This window comes from Podarcis filfolensis (genome assembly GCF_964270895.1).
Source record: "Podarcis filfolensis genome assembly, chromosome: 1".
Classification (NCBI taxonomy): domain Eukaryota; kingdom Metazoa; phylum Chordata; class Lepidosauria; order Squamata; family Lacertidae; genus Podarcis; species Podarcis filfolensis.
The window spans coordinates 12508627-12525888 of NC_139604.1; the positions used below are offsets into that span (position 1 = coordinate 12508627).

Below are 17262 nucleotides of genomic sequence, written 5' to 3' on the forward strand. Positions count from 1 at the left end.
AGAGGTTTTTAAGATTAAATACATTGAGTTGTTTCACTATCTGTTTCCACCTGCAGAAATACTAGCTGTGCACAACTTAGTCACATAGGAAAAAAGTGCATGTTTACTTTAGCCCCTGAATGTTTATTTCTTAAAACATTTATTTCTTAAATTCATCTTGCCATCATGTTTGATCACTGCGACCCATTGGAACAAAAGTGTTCTATTTATCTCTCCTTTCCAGATCCATTGATGTGTCAGAGGCCTTAGAAGAACCAGGGGTGGTTGCCGTGGTAACAGCAGCTGATATTCCGGGGCATAATGGTGATGGAAAAGAGGAAATTTTTGCTAGCGAAGAGGTATTTTCTGAGCTTTCTGCCTTCCTATCCAACATCTACTCAGAGATAAGCAGGCCCAGAATTGTACCCTAAAAATATTTTTTTCTTTATCAAAGGCACACATTTACAGTTCCTTGGGCATGACTAGACCACTAGAACCGAGTTGCTTTGAAGGAAAAAGCTAACAAACCTCCAGAGGAAGGAAAGTAATTACTAGCTGTAGCATCTTCCATCACCATACAGTAGCTCCTGGGCAGGGAAAGTCAAATAGTGAAAATCTCAGTTCTAGACAACCCTTAAATGTGCAAGAGGCCCCACAGTGTCTGTGTCTGAATCATTGTTTGAAGGATCCATGAATGCATGATTAAAACATAAATGTATTTTAAAGGCTTGTGTTCAACATAGCACTGAGGCTAAGATTCTGCAAACGCGAAGATTTTCCTCGTGCAGCAGAAACTCTTCTCCCTCTGCATCCCCCTAAATCTGTTCTGGGGACTCCCCCAACCCTCCAGAGCAAATTTGGGGATGGTATGGGGTACGCATTGGGGGAGAAGAGATGAATTCCCGTTATGCTGGGACCTTTAGCATATGCACTCTATCATAGAGCTATAACCCTTGGAGATAGGATCCTGCAACTAGAACTCCTTAGACTTACCCTGTATGGTGGGTCAATATTATTAACCCATATATCAGATGGAGGTAATGGGCTATTTAAGGCCACCTATTTGGGTATGTGTTAGAGATTACTTTTGAGTTGGGAATTTGAAATTCGCTGCCTCTTAGCCACTGTCCCATAAAATTAAGACACAAGCCCAATCTTCACCCCTTAATTGTCATGAATTTGAAAAGATCGTTTAAAAAAATCAAATGTTTATGTTGGTCCTCAGTCATTCTATATACTGTATATTTTTTGGTCTCCAATATGTATACCCTTTTTTAAAAAAACACCCTAGCTACTTGAAAGCAAATTACTATTTTTTGCTCTATAAGACTCACTTTTTCCCTCCTAAAAAGTAAGGGGAAATGTGTGTGCATCTTATGGAGCGAATGCATGCTGTGCAGCTATCACAGAAGCCAGAACAGCAAGAGGGATTGCTGTTTTCGCTGCACAGCGATCCCTCTTGCTGTTCTGGCTTCTGAGATTCAGAATTTTTTTTTTCTTGTTTTTGTCCTCCAAAAACTTGGTGCGTCTTATGGTCTGGTGCGTCTTATAGAGCGAAAAATACGGTAATTTATCCATTCTTGTATGGAAGTCTTCTGCTTAAACAGATAAACTGGAAGCGCTACATGATGCATGCTGAATACTTCATATTTACTGAAGATAAATGCCACATATATATACTTTACCAGTGGCTTTTATTGGCAAACCTCTGACATATCCACTTGTCAGCTGGTCATTCCAGAGAATTCTGAGGAGTCTTCTAGGGTGGGCCCTCAGTTCAGTTGAGGTCAGAGATTACTCATGGCACGAGACATGCAAATTAGAATATGCCCACCCTTCCTCTGTGCCTGTACATTGAAGAGAAAGGTTGGTAGTGGTAAGCAAGCTGCCATTCAGGGCAATTCACCTGCTGTTACTACTACTAGTACGACTACTACTACTACTACTACTAATAATAATAATAAATTTTATTTGTATCCCGCTCTCCCCAGCAAAAGCCAGGCTCAGAGCAGCTAACATCATATAAATAAGACGATATGCATAATACAATATACAATATGCAAATAAAATAACATTCAACATTCATTAAAACAATATAGAATAATATTAAATATCAGCATTTCAAAATTAAACAGAAATCCACTCAGCAGTTACAATGAGTAATTTCTAAACTCCAATCAATAAAACAACAGCAAACCACAGTGCACAACATAATACAATAATATCCATAATACATTATTATCCTCACCATGCTTGAAAAGCTTCCAGAGGACCCCAGGATAAGTCTCTGGAACATGATTTGAAACCCAAAGCCTTAGCATGAAATCTATCAAAGTACATTAAACAACCACATTGTTGTTGTTCTGTATAGTGAAGCCATTCCATTTCTGTTGGTCGGGTGTCATGCAGGTACTATATATCGGCCACATTATCTGCGGTGTGGTTGCAGAATCCTACGAGTGCGCAAAGCGAGCCAGAAGAAAAGTGAAGATAGAGTACCAAGAACTGGAACTGATCCTGACCATTGAGGTAAGAAATCAGCCTCTCATTTGTGAAGCTTCAAGAGGTACTTTACTTGCACTCTATCTTAACTATTGGAATAGATAAGAACAGTGCTTTTTTTCTGGGGGGACGCATACCCCTAAACATTTTGTGAATCTTTGTACTTTTGTCCATTTACTGCATTCATTTTTCCCGATTTGAACTAGAAAATGGTGAACTAGAAAATAGTCAAAATGAGGGTACCCATAAACATTTTTTAAGAAAAAAAGCACTGGATAAGAACATTAGAAAAGCCAAGGCAATGGCCCAGCTAGTCTAGCATCCTGTTTCCTCCTGCCAGATACAGTGGTACCTTGGGTTAAGTACTTAATTCGTTCCGGAGGTCCTTTCTTAACCTGAAGCTGTTCTTAACCTGAAGCACCACTTTAGCTAATGGGGCCTCCTGCTGCTGCTGTGCCACCAGAGCACGATTTCTGTTCTCATCCTGAAGCAAAGTTCTTAACCCGAGGTAATATTTCTGGGTTAGTGGAGTCTGTAACCTGAAGCGTATGTAACCTGAAGCGTATGTAACCTGAGGTACCACTGTAAAGCCCAAAGTCAGGAATAAAAATAGCAGCCCTCCATGGCTGACGGCTTCATAATATTCAAAGTCCTCCCAAAGGGCGAGCCAAAGGCATCTTATACCTGAGGCAATTGAAGTGGCAAACACACACCTGCATAGGATCTGCATGACCTTTCAGTCTTAAGGATACTATTAGAACATGCAATACCCTTGTTTGACAGCCTATAGGTAAACACTGATAGCATTCAGATGACCATATCGTAATAAGCTGTGTCGCATTTTGGCTACACCCCTCCCCATCAGCCACCCCAAACTCATGCCTTTGTGCAAGTGAACAAACAAGCCAGGAAGGATTTCACCAACTACAGTTTTCCATTTTGTCTGAACCAAGAAACTATGGCATCGGAACAAGTCAGGACATTAAGCCAAACTGATGCTCATTTGTATTGCAGCTTGTTCAGATGAGCTTGAATCATCCACTGTGTGCCACTGTGTGCATGTATTTTATAGTTCTGAATTTCAAATCAAAAGGGTTTATCGGCTTATTAGGTTGTTCTGCCATCTCTTGAATCAGACATGTGTCTTTGAGAAAGAGGCAATGTCCATAAGTATACAGCAGTCTCCTTTCAGCAATGTCAGGATGACAGAGTACATACAACTGTATTTAGCATTTGTAGAGTACCTCAGACCATTTAGTGCACTTTACATTCAGCAGGCGAGGGGAACCTGTAGCCCTACAGATGTTGTTGGACTACAACTCCCATCATCTGTATCCATTGGCCATATTAGCTGTTGGGAGTTGGAGCCTAGTGACATCTGAAGGGCCACAGTTCCCCACCTGTGGCATATAGTATCTCAGCAACCTTTAAAACAACCTATAAGATGTCAGTATCATTATCCGCATGTGATAGATTGTGGGGTAAGGTGGTTGAGCGATATTGGTTCACTTGAAGACGCCTAGTAAATTCATGGCTGAGGCTCAAAGCTCAACACTCTGATTACTGTGCTACACCTCCAGCTGCTTTCTGGATGAAATGTGTTCCCCATTCTCACAGGTACTACTCATGTAATAATACTCACTGGGGAGCCGCAAAAGTAGATACAACTTTCAAAGAACAATACGAGAATGGGGGTTGAACAAAGAACAAAGAACACCAAATGCCTTCACCATGACACGAAAAAGGGCGGATTTTGGGATGCCTGAGACAGACCAAGGGTCTTTTTTTAATGTATTTGTTTATTATTTATTTCTGGGGATAGTTCTTTCCCACACAGCACTTTGGACACAGATCTTTGAACAACAGGGATTTGATGAACAGGAAAGGAACCTATTGTTTAGTTTCTGATCAGGCATGAGCCAACTCCTTAGCTAGAGTAAAATCAGTGCAACTATACTGGGAAAGACTATCAGTGCATCTGAAAGAACTGTAAGATGGTAGTGATGAGGACGACATACTGCTTTGTGTTCTGGGACTGAATGCTGTGTTTCCTCCTATTTTTCAGGAAGCAGTTAAGCATAAGTCATTCTTGACAGAAGAAAAGAAAATAGAAAGAGGAAACATTACAGAATCATTTAAGAATGTTGAGAACATCATTGAAGGTAGGGTGCTATCAGTAATGGATGGGGTTCTCGTGACATAGCAGCAAGCAGGTTCAGTCTATCTGTTTGTTGTTGTTTAGTCATTTAGTCGTGTCCAACTTTTCTTGACCCCATGGACCAGAGCACGCCAGGCCCTCCTGTCTTCCACTGCCTCCCACAGTTTGGTCAAACTCATGCTGGTAGCTTTGAGAACAGTGTCCAACCATCTCGTCCTCTGTCGTCCCCTTCTCCTTGTGCCCTCCATCTTTCCCAAAATCAGGGTCTTTTCCAGGGAGTCTTCTCTTGTCGTCTATCTGTTTACATTTCATTTAAATTGATCACAGATTGGTATGATTACTGGGTGACAACTGTACCATGAGCACTCCTTATGCAGAAAACATAGCTGTGTGAATCAGAGATGGGGAAGACTTTCGATTCAGTTCTTCTTCTTTTTATTTTATTTTATTAATTACCTTCTAAGGCACAATCTCAAGGCGATTTACACATAAAATAATTTAAAACGGTAAAAACACAAAACAACAAATACATTTAAAACAAGAGTAAAACCCTAACAAGTAGACACTTGTGGCAAAGATCCATTTATCCATGTCATGGACTGGTTGGATACAGAGGAGTGGTGAGATGAACCAGCTGGGAAACCACCAAGGCAGGCATCCCCAAACTCGGCCCTCCAGATGTTTTGGGACTACAATTCCCATCATCCCTGACCACTGGTCCTGTTAGCTAGGGATGATGGGAGTTGTAGTACCAAAACATCTGGAGGGCCTAGTTTGGGGATGCCTGCACCAAGGGAAGAAGGCTCAGAGCCCAGGGAGTGATGGTGGGACAACATCACTCAGAGGGAGAAGACTAGGAAGAGGAGGTGTTGGAAGCTGAAGAAGTAACAGGGTTTAGTGAGTAGGAAGAGTCTGTAGCAGAGAGTCTGTGGCTTGCTGCCCCCCCCCCCCCCCCAGCCTGGCTCTGCTGTCCAGGTAAAACACAATACACTGAGATATCTTCACCATATAGGGGTGCATGGATCAGTCTGCTTTTGGTCTGTGTTAATTCTGCATGTTTTCATGTTTTTTGCTGTAATCTACATGTTTTTTGCTGTAATCTGTGGTTTAAAAAAACAACAAAACAGCATGAAAATTTGTATTTCTGTATGCATTTTCTCACAAAATACACATTTCTAACATATTTTTGCTCTAAATTCGCATTTCTAAATAGCCTAAAACACATCCACAAACTGCATCATAAAATTGGGAGGTCACAATCCACAGGATAGCTGACCTTTGTAGGGAACCAATTCCTCAAGCACCCCAGCATTATAAACGGCTCCCTTATTATTCTCAGACATGAAAAACCATCGCTCAGATGTAAGCCCTATTGAACTCAATGGAGCTTACTACCAGGAATGAGGATTGCAGCCTATCCCCCCCCCCCCAGTTTTGTAAAATATTTTTATTGTTATTTTCACACAGAAAGAGAAATACTGTAGTCTGAAAAGCTGCATAGCACACCACCTCAGCTCCAAGAAGATGGAGAATTAAAAGCACTGCGGATGCCTCGAAGAGAAAACAGAAACTCAAAGCCTTTCCTAAAGCTAGATAGACACACAGTTGTACCTTGGTTGTCAAACGCCTTGGTACTCAGAGGTTTAGGCTCCTGAACACCGCAAACCCGAAAGTGAGTGTTCTGGTTTGTGAACGTTTTTTGGAAGCCAAATGTCCAACAGGGCTTCTGCGGCTTTGATTGAGTGCAAGAAGCTCCTCCAGGCAATCGGAAGCCGCACCTTGGTTTTCGAACCATGCTGGGAGTCAAATGGACTCCCGGAATGAATTAAGTTCGACAACCAAGGTACGACTGTATGAACTCATCAGCTCCCCTCTTGTCCACACCAGTCTAGTCCTCTGAGTAGTTTTTCATATTTTATTTTGTTTGGGGCTCTTCTTGGTTGCCCTTCAGTGCTTCTCTACCAATCTGCTTGTTGTTCCTGCTCGTCTTAACCATCCCCTTTTATGAAGCCTACAGGCTAAGCCATGCGATGAAGTGTCGCGTAGTATGGTGAGGTACAAATCTAATCAAGTTAGCCATGCAATTGTTTTTTAACAGGCGAGATCCACGTCGGAGGGCAAGAGCATTTTTACCTGGAAACAGACAGTGTGTTTGTCGTTCCAAGAAAAGAGGATAAGGAAATGGATATATATACGTCTACCCAATATGGTTCAAAAGTCCAGGTGAGGCAACTCAAGTCTTTGACTGCTAGCGGCGTGGGGAAACTCCACAACTGTTTCAACAGTACACACGAGATGGACCCCACTGGCACAAAAGAGTCTTAAACTGGATGTAATCAGTTGCTGATGTCTGTAATTAAAAACAACAGCATTTGTATTGTTACAAAAGTTAGGTGCCACCCCCACTCTCTGCAAGATTCTGGGGATTCTGGGCACTCGCCCAGGGTCAGTGTTCCTTTGGGAGCTGTCATCTTTTATTTCTACACACAAAAATACATATACACACATGCTGAATTTCTGTCTTTCAGCATGTGTATCCATTCTTCATAGACATGCTGCTGTTTGGCAGTACAGTGGTACCTCGGGATGCGAATGGGATCCGTTCCGGAGCCCCGTTCGCATCCTGAACAGAACGTAAGACGCAACTGCGCATCTGCGCGTGCACGGGTCGTGTTTCGCCGCTTCTGCGCATGCGCGTGACATCATTTTGACTGTCTGCACGTGCGCGAGCCATGAAACCCGGAAGTAATGCGCTCCATTACTTCCGGGTCACCGCGGAGCGCAACCCGAAAATACTTATCCTGAAGCGTATTTTTCCCGAGGTATGACTGTGGTGGTTCTTTTTCTCCTAATTTGTTGTAGCAGAATCTGTCTCCTGCACAAAGCCATCTCAGCGTTTCCCTACCAGCCAGACTTTTTTGGGGGGGCATGTTTTATCCAGAATATACTGGAAATTGTGCAGTGTTTTCAGTTAAAAGATTGGGCTGACAAAAGGTAGGTAAAGGGACCCCTGACCGTTAGGTCCAGTCGCGGACGACTCTGGGGTTGCAGCGCTCATCTTGCTTTAATGGTTAAGGGTCATGCGGCCAGCATGACTGAGCCACTTCTGGCAAACCAGAGCAGCACATGGAAATGCCATTTACCTTCCCGCTGGAGTGGTACCTATTTATCTATTTGCACTACGTGCTTTTGAACTGCTAGGTTGGCAGGAGCAGGGTTCGAGCAACGGGAGCTCATCCCGTCACAGGGATTCAAACCGCCGACCTTCTGATCGGCAAGCCCTAGGCTCTGTGGTATGTACAGGAAATGCAAGGAGATGAAATTAAATACAGTGGTACCTCAGGTTACATACACTTCAGGTTACAGACTCCACTAACCCAGAAATAGTACATCGGGTTAAGAACTTTGCTTCAGGATAAGAACAGAAATCGGGCTCTGGCGGCACAGCAGCAGCGGGAGGCCCCATTAGCTAAAGTGGTGCTTCAGGTTAAGAACAGTTTCAGGTTAAGAACAGACCTCCGGAATGAATTAAGTACGTAACCAGAGGTACCACTGTATGTACATCTGGAGTAAACATGCTATTAATGATCTAGGGAAATACTAGGCTTTTTTACAACCTGAAAATGCTTTTATTTTGTTTGTTTTGCAGCAAACAGTGGCTTCAGCATTAAATGTTCAAGCCAACAGGATCATGACCCACACAAGGCGAGTTGGCGGAGCTTTTGGGGGAAAGAGTACAAAACCTTCATTTTTCGCCGCAGCTGCAGCAGTTGCTGCACACAAGTAAGTGTTGCAGTTGTCTGTGATTTTACTGAAAGCAACTAAAACGACAAGTGCCTTCTTTATATACAAAACCTCTTACAATAGAATTTTATAGACATTCTGTGTTTTCCAAAAAGGAAAGGCAATGCCCACACAGCTTATGACAGGGCGTGCATGTTTTATAACTCAAAAGCACCAGTCAGCATCTACTTATTGTTTGCCTCCAGGGGTCAGTATTTTGCAGGAGAGATTCAAGGACATACTAGAAATTAAAGGTAAATGTAAAGGGACCCCTGACCATTAGGTCCAGTTGTGGACGACTTTGGGGTTGCAGCGCTCATCTCGCTTTATTGGCCAAGGGAGCCGGCATTCAGCTTCCAGGCCATGTGGCTAGCATGACTAAGCTTCTTCTGGCGAACCAGAGCAGCGCACAGAAACGCCGGTTACCTTCCTGCCGGAGTGGTACCTATTTATCTACTTGCACCTTGACGTGCTTTCGAACTGCTAGGTTGGCAGGAGCAGGGACCGAGCAACGGGAGCTCACCCCATTGCGGGGATTCGAACCGCCGATCAACTGATTGGCAAGCCCTAGACTCTGTGGTTTAGACCACAGCGCCACCCACGTGGTACATACTAGAAATTAGGTTTGTACAATAAAAGCAGATTAAAGCACCCTCTTGCCCTGGTGCAACTTATGCACTGAAAAGTGTAGAATGGATGGATGCTTAACAGGAAGATGAATAAACACCGAGCAAGCAAATCAGCACGAGTGCTTATTGTCTTATAACCTGACTGTAAACAGATCAATAAGAGCAGACAAACAGGATGTCTGTGTAGCTATTGGTTCTGCTAACAGCTTACCTTGAAGGTAACCTAAGCCTTTGTTGTTTGGCTTAGAACTGGCCGCCCGGTCCGTTTTATCATGGAGCGAGATGATGACATGCTAATACCTGGAGGTCGACATCCTCTTTGGGGGCAATATAAAGTAAGTAATACTGATTTTTACAAGCTCTGTTTCAGTGACATGCAAAACTTCCCCATGCTTTGAACTAGATTTTGCACATCCACTGGGCTAAGTCCTTGAGGTATCTCTCCCTACTCTTCCCCAAGAGGATTATTTTGACCCAAAAGTATTTGTTTGTTTATTAAAACACTTTTGGCTTTCCCTTCATTGCAAAATGAGTAACAGTAATATCGACCCCAGACAAGGCACTAATATCTTGCAGAAGTCGGGGGGTGCATGGTATGGTCAAAAGGGAAGTATGTGTGTTGGGCTGTACAGGATAGGTGGCAGGCATCAAGCATCTTTTTAGATTTATCCTTTCCAAGGAAATCTAGTAAGTTAAAAGAAACACCAGTGGTTTCCAAGATAAATTCACACTGTTCACAGAATGAAGCATGAGTCTGATGTGTCTTAACTACTACAATACGCTATTGAATTTTTAGGTGGGATTCATGAATGATGGCAAAATCAAAGCTGTTGATCTTTTGTTCTACGTAAATGGCGGGTGTACACCTGATGAATCAGAACTGGTAAGTTTTTCCGTGGCAGCCCGTTGAATTCGCAAGTGGAAAATGGAATGAGAAAGGGGTTCTACACGCATGATGGGATTTCAGAGTTTGGATCTCATTTCTGACATGAAGTTACTAGGCAGCCTTAAGCAAGTCTTTCTCTCACAGTCACAGCCCTCATTTACAATACAGTCATACCTTGGGTTAAATATGTTTCGGGATGAACATTTTCGGGTTGCGCTCCGTGGCGACCTGGAAGTAACAGAGTGTGTTACTTCCAGGTTTCGCTGCATGTGCAGACACTCAAAATGACGTCACATGCATGCGCGGAAGCGGCGAATTGTGGTATGCGTGGACGCGGGTTGCATTCGCTTCAGGATGCGAACGGGGCTCCGGAACGGATCCCGTTCGCATCCAGAGGTACCACTGTACGGGATATCAATCAAATTTGAAACATTTTGGTCCATGCTCTCTCTCGGCTTCAGAAGTGCTGATGCATCTCCATGCCAAGGTTGCAAAGGATGGGGAGCACTGATACAGCTCTGTGCCAAGGGTGTAAAGGAGCCTAGAGATGCCTCTGTACACAGCCTCAGTTACAAGTATAAGGCGGAATGTGAGGGGCGAGAGGAGCCATTCAACTGAGGCTCTTTTAGAGATTCTTTGGAAGTTTCGGAATGCATTAAGGATGCATGGAAGGATAAATATATGATGACTGAGCCCCCCCCCCTTTAGAATATGAAATCCAGCTGATTACCCAGATCTTTCTTCATCCTTAGGAGAAACACACAGGTTTCTTGATGAGTGGGAAACAGGAACACGGAGAAGCTAGGCAGCTTTTACATTAACAATTTAGGTGGTGTACTAGGTTTCAAAAACAGCAACGTTTGAAGCCAGCTTGGGTAGCTTTACCTAGTAGCTGGAGAGAATGTCTCCTCAAAGAATGAAGTGCCATCTACAGGTGCTTTGAATGTGGCTCTCTGACAGCATGGCATATAGATTTCCTAAGTACAAAGTCAAGTAACCCTGATTACAAGACTTATAGCCTGGTCTCATGCATATTTAAAAGGTAAAGGGACCCCTGACCATTAGGTCCAGTCATGCCGGACTCTGGGGTTGCGGCGCTCATCTCGCTTTATTAGCCGAGGGAGCCGGCATACAGCTTCCGGGTCATGTGGCCAGCATGACAAAGGCGCTTCTGGCGAAGCAGAGCAGTGCACGGAAACGCCGTTTACCTTCCCGCTGGAGCAGTACCTATTTATCTACTTGCACTGTGCTTTTGAACTGCTAGGTTAGCAGGAGCAGGGACCGAGCAACGGGAGCTCACCCCGTCACGGGGATTCGAACCGCCGACCTTCTGATCTGCAAGTCCTAGGCTCTGTGGTTTAACCTACAGTGCCACCCGCGTCCCCATGCATATTTACTGAGAAGTAAATTCCAATTTTGGTGCTGGTGCGCACTTATGGAATGCCCTCCTCAGAGAGTCTTGCCTGCTGCCCATTTTGCTGTCTTTTCAATGTCAGGTACAGAGCATTTGTTTATGCATTTTGAGCCAATTGCTTTATAGCAAAATCCAGAGAAGTGCAAAATCCAAAGGATAATTATGTTGTACTCTGTGGCCAGGAATTGCAAATTTGGTCAGTTTGCCTAAAATGCGGACCAAACAAAATTCTCCTCCATCCTTTCCTGGGGCCCTCCAGCTGTTGCTGGATTACAACTCCCCATCTTCCCTGGCCATTGATTTGTCCTTTGTTCATCCAGGGACAACAACATAAGGGCAGCCACATGTTCCCCACCCTGCCTTAGAGTCAATAGAACCAGTTAGACCATGGGATAGTTCAGACGTTCATCTCCAGGGGCTTGTCCACACTGACCCAAATACAGTAGATGTGAGGGTGAGTCTTTAGTCTTGGGGCTTGTGTTCACACTGGAATGAAAAATGTGAATTTGCACCTGCTTGTTTAGCCTACATTAATAAAGGGGTATCCACATGATGTCCTCCCCATCCCAGCGTTCTCCCAACCTTTCCTTCTTTAAATGTGGGTTTATTCAATCCTTGGAAGGTTGGGAAATGGCCAGGATTGGGGGGGGCCACCCACATTTAAAGTAGGGAAACAATACTGGGGTGCAGAGGATATTTATGTGGACACCCATACATTAATGGCATGTGTACATTCTACTCCAGTGTAGACAAGCCCTTGGATTGCTCTGTAGATAAAGAAATATGAGTGTACATGCATCCAGGCATACACACAATTCAGTTGTTTGCCACATTCAGCTCCATAAGACGTAGTACTCATGATTAACAGGTTTGTTATCTATCCCCATGCATTAGGTAATAGACTACGTTGTGCTGAAGAGTTGCAACGCATACGATATCCCCAACTTCCGAAGCCGTGGATGGGCCTGTAAGACTAACTTGCCATCGAACACTGCTTTTCGAGGATTTGGATTCCCACAGACAGCCCTTACTGCAGAAACGTGGGTGGCAGCTGTGGCAGATCATCTTGGCATGCCACATGACCAGGTAAACCAACGAACGATCAGAGGAATGTGATTTGCGTACAATACCACGTTATCATGGCAAATCTATGTTCCAAATCCTGCATTTGCAAAAATAATAATAATTGTGAATCTCCACTTGCAGGAGGGTATTGGCAGAAAGGAGGGGGGCTTAACCCTTACTGTGCCAACAGATTCTTCCCTCTAAATGCCCCTTAAGGCCACTACCACCACAGCTTCTTTTCAGTTGGCTTATGAAATGTCAAAAAATTAACAAGTGTCTAAATTTTAGGCCCCCTTTGAGATTGAGTACCAAGCCAGCTGGATCTTCTGCCTCCCCCCTGCCCCCCCCCGCCACCGCCTCCAATTGTCCCTGGCCATAACCCCCAAACTCCTGACAAATATCAGCCAAGACTGAAAATAAGCTTCAGGTCACACCTGATTCAGTATTTGGATGGTTTCTGTTCCTTCTTTGGGGATAAATTTATTCTAATCAGGGACTTTCCCAGACTGTTCCTGTTTTGTGGGTGGGATTCAGTCACATACTGGCAAATTCAGGTTATGGGATTAAAGTGGATTTGTGTTTTGTGAACAAACAAACAAAAAAAGCTACTCAACATGGGCATAGCCAGGATTTTTGTTAGGGGAGGAGGCAGAACCTCAGTTCCTGGATGGGAAATTGCCGTGGAAACAATTGCTTGATGCGATATCATATAACTTCCCTGCAAGCAAATCAGAACGAATGCTCAATAATCAGCCAGCATCATATAACCTTGCTGAAAACTTTGTGCAAACAAATAATGATGAAAGCTCAATAAGCAAGTCATCTGGAAGTTACCTGGGATGTTTATTAGAAGAAACTAAAATTGTCTATGTTTAAAGATTATACAAGCACTCCCTCATGTGGTAAAACTATGGTTTGCAGGCATTCAAGTCCTATATATGCCATATCAGAATTAAACCATCCGCTCCCCCTTAAACACTCCAGATCTTTCTGACTCTATCCTTTACTGAAGTCAACTACCGTATTTACTCGAATCTAATGTGCACCTTTTTTAGGCAAATTACATTGCGAAAATTAAGGTGTGCATTAGATTCAATGGCACATTTACATTAGCCAGCAAATACGTTTCTTGGTTTCAAGATTCTGAAAACTGAGGTGCTCATTAGATTTGATGGGGCATTCAACTCGAGTAAATGCGGTAACTTTCTCAGGACTGTGGTAGTTTGGGTGCGATTCACTTTGGGGAACAAAGGGATGGCAAAGACCATTACTGAAGCAGCAAATATTGTTCTATTCCTTCTGCAACACAATATTCTTCATAGTTACTTCAAGTGCAGACTTGTAAGGCAATGCTGGTAGATTTCACTCCAAATTATCCTACTTCTGCTAACTTTGAGAGCAATCCTTACTTGATTTTGGAGTACTTACTTGCCTTTTGGGGGCACATGTTACGTGCTGAAAGGTTCTGAAATTGCCAGTGTGAAATATACTCAGAGTCAAGAGTGGATTTCATGCTCTTTATTCAGCTCATAGTGGTGAGGAGGAATGGAAGTTCCCCCACAGTAACTGCTTTATATACATTATTTACACAATGGGCTGCACGTGATTGGCTAATTGTGGAATTCTCCTGTAGGCCAATCAGGTTGTGGATTCACTTCCATCTGGAGCCAGATTGGGTGGCTCCTGCAGACCAATCATACTGCTGCATTGTTCTAGGACCAATCAGACTGCTGCATTCTGAATCCTATTGTTCTAGGACCAATCAGACTGCTGCATTTTGGATCCTATTCAACTCAGTACATAACACAGAGACATCTTGCCATTTAAAACATAGACATTATACTCTGAGATTGGGGGCTGGTTAAGCAGACTGAGGGTACACAAGCCTCTCTTACAGGCTACTGTCTGGATATTGTGAATGCAGAAGCTTTAAGCTTCAGTGGTGCCTTGTTCTCCTTGGAACTGGTAGGGCAGAAACAGTAGATAGAGGCAAAGCCAACTAATTCTAGTCTTGTCCACATCTTTCTCCCTGCTGGGTTCTATAAGGGAGCTCACTAAGCGCTGGTTGCAGGCTGTTTTGTTAGAAAGACCCATTAAAATTGGGTGTGCTAATTCCTCATTAAAAATCCAGACTTGAAAGCTATGCTTTTGTTTTTGAAAGTCCTGATGCTGTTGTTTGCCTGCTATAACATTTTCAGGGCCTGTCCTTCCATTACCAGGGGTCAGCAAACTTTTTCAGCAGGGGGCCAGTTCACTGTCCCTCAGACCTTGTGGGGGGCCGGATTATATTTTGAAGGGAAAAAATGAACGAATTCCTATGCCCCACAAATAACCCAGAGATGCATTTTAAATAAAAGCACACATTCTACTCGTGTAAAAACATGCTGTTTCCCAGGCCATCCGCAGGCCAGATTTAGAAGGCAATTGGGCCGGATTTGGCCCCCGGGCCTTAGTTTGCCTACCCATGCATTAGGGCCAAGTGTTTCAGATGGCTCAAGTAGCAGTTGCTACGGGGAAGAAACAGCAAAGTGTTGGAGAAAAAAACAGTCTGTACTTCCTGGCCTGTCCCATGCCTCCCAGGCTATCTTACTATTCTCTGGTGTGTTGGAAGATGCTGTCTCATCAGATAAAAGCAGTGGGACAAGTGTGGATGAGTTGTTTCAGCCCAGGAGTAGGATTGCCATCATTTTGATTTTGGGACACGGCTTCTGTGTGTAAGTAACTGCAGCATGCAGTGACGGGGTGTTTCTGTTGCCTAGTAGTTATGGAATCAACACTTTTTTAATACAAAACCTCTTTATCAGGAAAACAACAGCTTTTGTAATTAACGTATAATGTTTTGGCTTACAAGAACTTGGAATAAATTAACAGTGTCGTGCATGTCTCCTTTAAAGGTCCGGTGGATGAACATGTACAAAGGAGTATCTGAGACTCCCTACAAAGAAGAGGTTGATGCTACAAATCTTGTCGCATGTTGGAAAGAGTGCCTGAAGAAGTCTGATTACTACAACAGGAGAAAAGCAGCAGAAGAATTTAACAAGCAAAACTACTGGAAGAAGAAAGGGATTGAGATAATTCCTATGCTGTTTTCGGTTGGATTTAATACCACATATTATCACCAGGCAAGCTTTTTGATACTCCAGAAATCTATCCATCTACAAAGTAAAGCAGAGTAACAACAGTCAAAGTTGTTAGAAACATACAGGGCAAACAGGAATTTGTGTGGGCACAATGGCACAGGGGGAAAGGGTTAAGCCTTCTCTCCTCTGGTGCCACATTCCCAATTCAAATGTCCATCTCTTCCTAGATCTGCACTTTCCATTAAATTGTGGAACACCCATTCACAGATCTCTTGCCAACTTGTCTAGCTGTGGGTCATCGCCCCACTCCCCCAGTGTATTGTTCAGGCCACCCCAATCTCTGCCGTACAATGCATGATTCCAGGGGTCTTGGCAGGGTTTGTGTTTCCATTGGAAAATCAAGGCACAGCGGAGACTGTAGTGTCTTTAAGAAATATGGTTTATTTATACATATTCAAACCTGAGTCTGAATGAAGAGAGGGTTCTGAGCATCACATCTCAAGAGGGCACAGCACTGGATTCAAAGGCAGCCCAAATGCCACCTCATTGTCTCCTCTACCAGCCCGCATGACATCTGGCCCCACGCTTCTTCCCCAAAACCCTTGCTAAAAAACGCAGCCCAAGCTTCATGCAAAAAGGACACCTTTTTTTATATGTGGTGACATTATGCCCCTGCAACCCGGGCAACCCTCCCCTCCCAACTCTTCTGTCCACTACTCAGAGTGGTGAATGGGGGGACAGGGGACAGTATTTGCATTGTCAATCACTCTTAATGTCCCAGTACTCTGCTCTTTAAGACAGCATCTTAAAAAGCAGAGACATCACCTTGCCGACAAAGGTCCGTATAGTTAAAGCTATGGTTTTCCCAGTAGTGATGTATGGAAGTGAGAGCTGGACCATTAAGAAGGCTGATCGCCAAAGAATTTATGCTTTTGAATTAAGGTGCTGAAGGAGACTCTTGAGAGTCCCATGGACTGCAAGAAGATCAAATCTATCCATTCTGAAGGAAATCAGCCCTGAGTGCTCACTGGAAGGACAGAGAGAAGAGAAGAGAAGACTCCCTGGAAAAGACCCTGATGTTGCGAAAGACTGAGGGCACAAGGAGAAGGGGACGGCAGAGGACGAGATGGTTGGACAGTGTTCTCGAAGCTACCAGCATGAGTTTGACCAAACTGTGGGAGGCAGTGGAAGACAGGAGTGCCTGGCATGCTCTGGTCCATGGGGTCACAAAGAGTCGGACACGACTAAACGACTAAACAACAACACTCTGCTCCGCTTCCTTTCTTAATGGCACCTCTATCAGCTCATCTCCTGAACAGGAAAACAAGTATAGCCTGTATTTCTACATTGCGCTGGCATCTTCCCTTAATATTCCAAATATTAGCTAAATTGCAACATCTAAGAATTTAAGAGGATCTGCCCCCCCCCAACTCATAACAGTATCTATTTATTTGGAGTATTTCTATTCATTTTAAACATGGGTGAGACATAGCTTTAACAATAGCACAGGGGCAATTCCCCCCCCCCAATAGTTCAGAGATGGGAATTGTTTCAGCTTTTTGATTTGTGTCCCATCTATAAAGGATGTGATCAAGGGTGCAATGTGCAGCCATTAAAAAGAATTGGAAATTTACTATTCACCTGAACGAAATAGAGACATGACAGATTTCTCAGTGCGCTCATCATCCTTGATTGTTGACTAAGCTGGCTCGGAATTGTAGTCCAACATCCAGGGACTCAAAGCTGAAGAATGTTGTTATAAGGAA

General features: G+C 43.7%; 1 protein-coding gene across 2 annotated transcripts in view; it reads left to right on the forward strand.

The window, feature by feature from the left end:
* Positions 1-17262, forward strand: part of LOC310768369 (aldehyde oxidase 4-like) — a 68417-nt gene that overhangs the window by 30655 nt on the left and 20500 nt on the right. For both annotated transcript variants that reach the window (XM_083626383.1, XM_083626382.1), the window contains exons 18-26: positions 224-338; positions 2389-2508; positions 4547-4643; positions 6738-6862; positions 8289-8422; positions 9299-9386; positions 9848-9934; positions 12246-12437; positions 15311-15538. In XM_083626383.1, the coding sequence (XP_083482509.1) occupies positions 224-338; positions 2389-2508; positions 4547-4643; positions 6738-6862; positions 8289-8422; positions 9299-9386; positions 9848-9934; positions 12246-12437; positions 15311-15538 (1186 nt within the window). The remainder of the gene's footprint in view (positions 1-223; positions 339-2388; positions 2509-4546; positions 4644-6737; positions 6863-8288; positions 8423-9298; positions 9387-9847; positions 9935-12245; positions 12438-15310; positions 15539-17262) is intronic.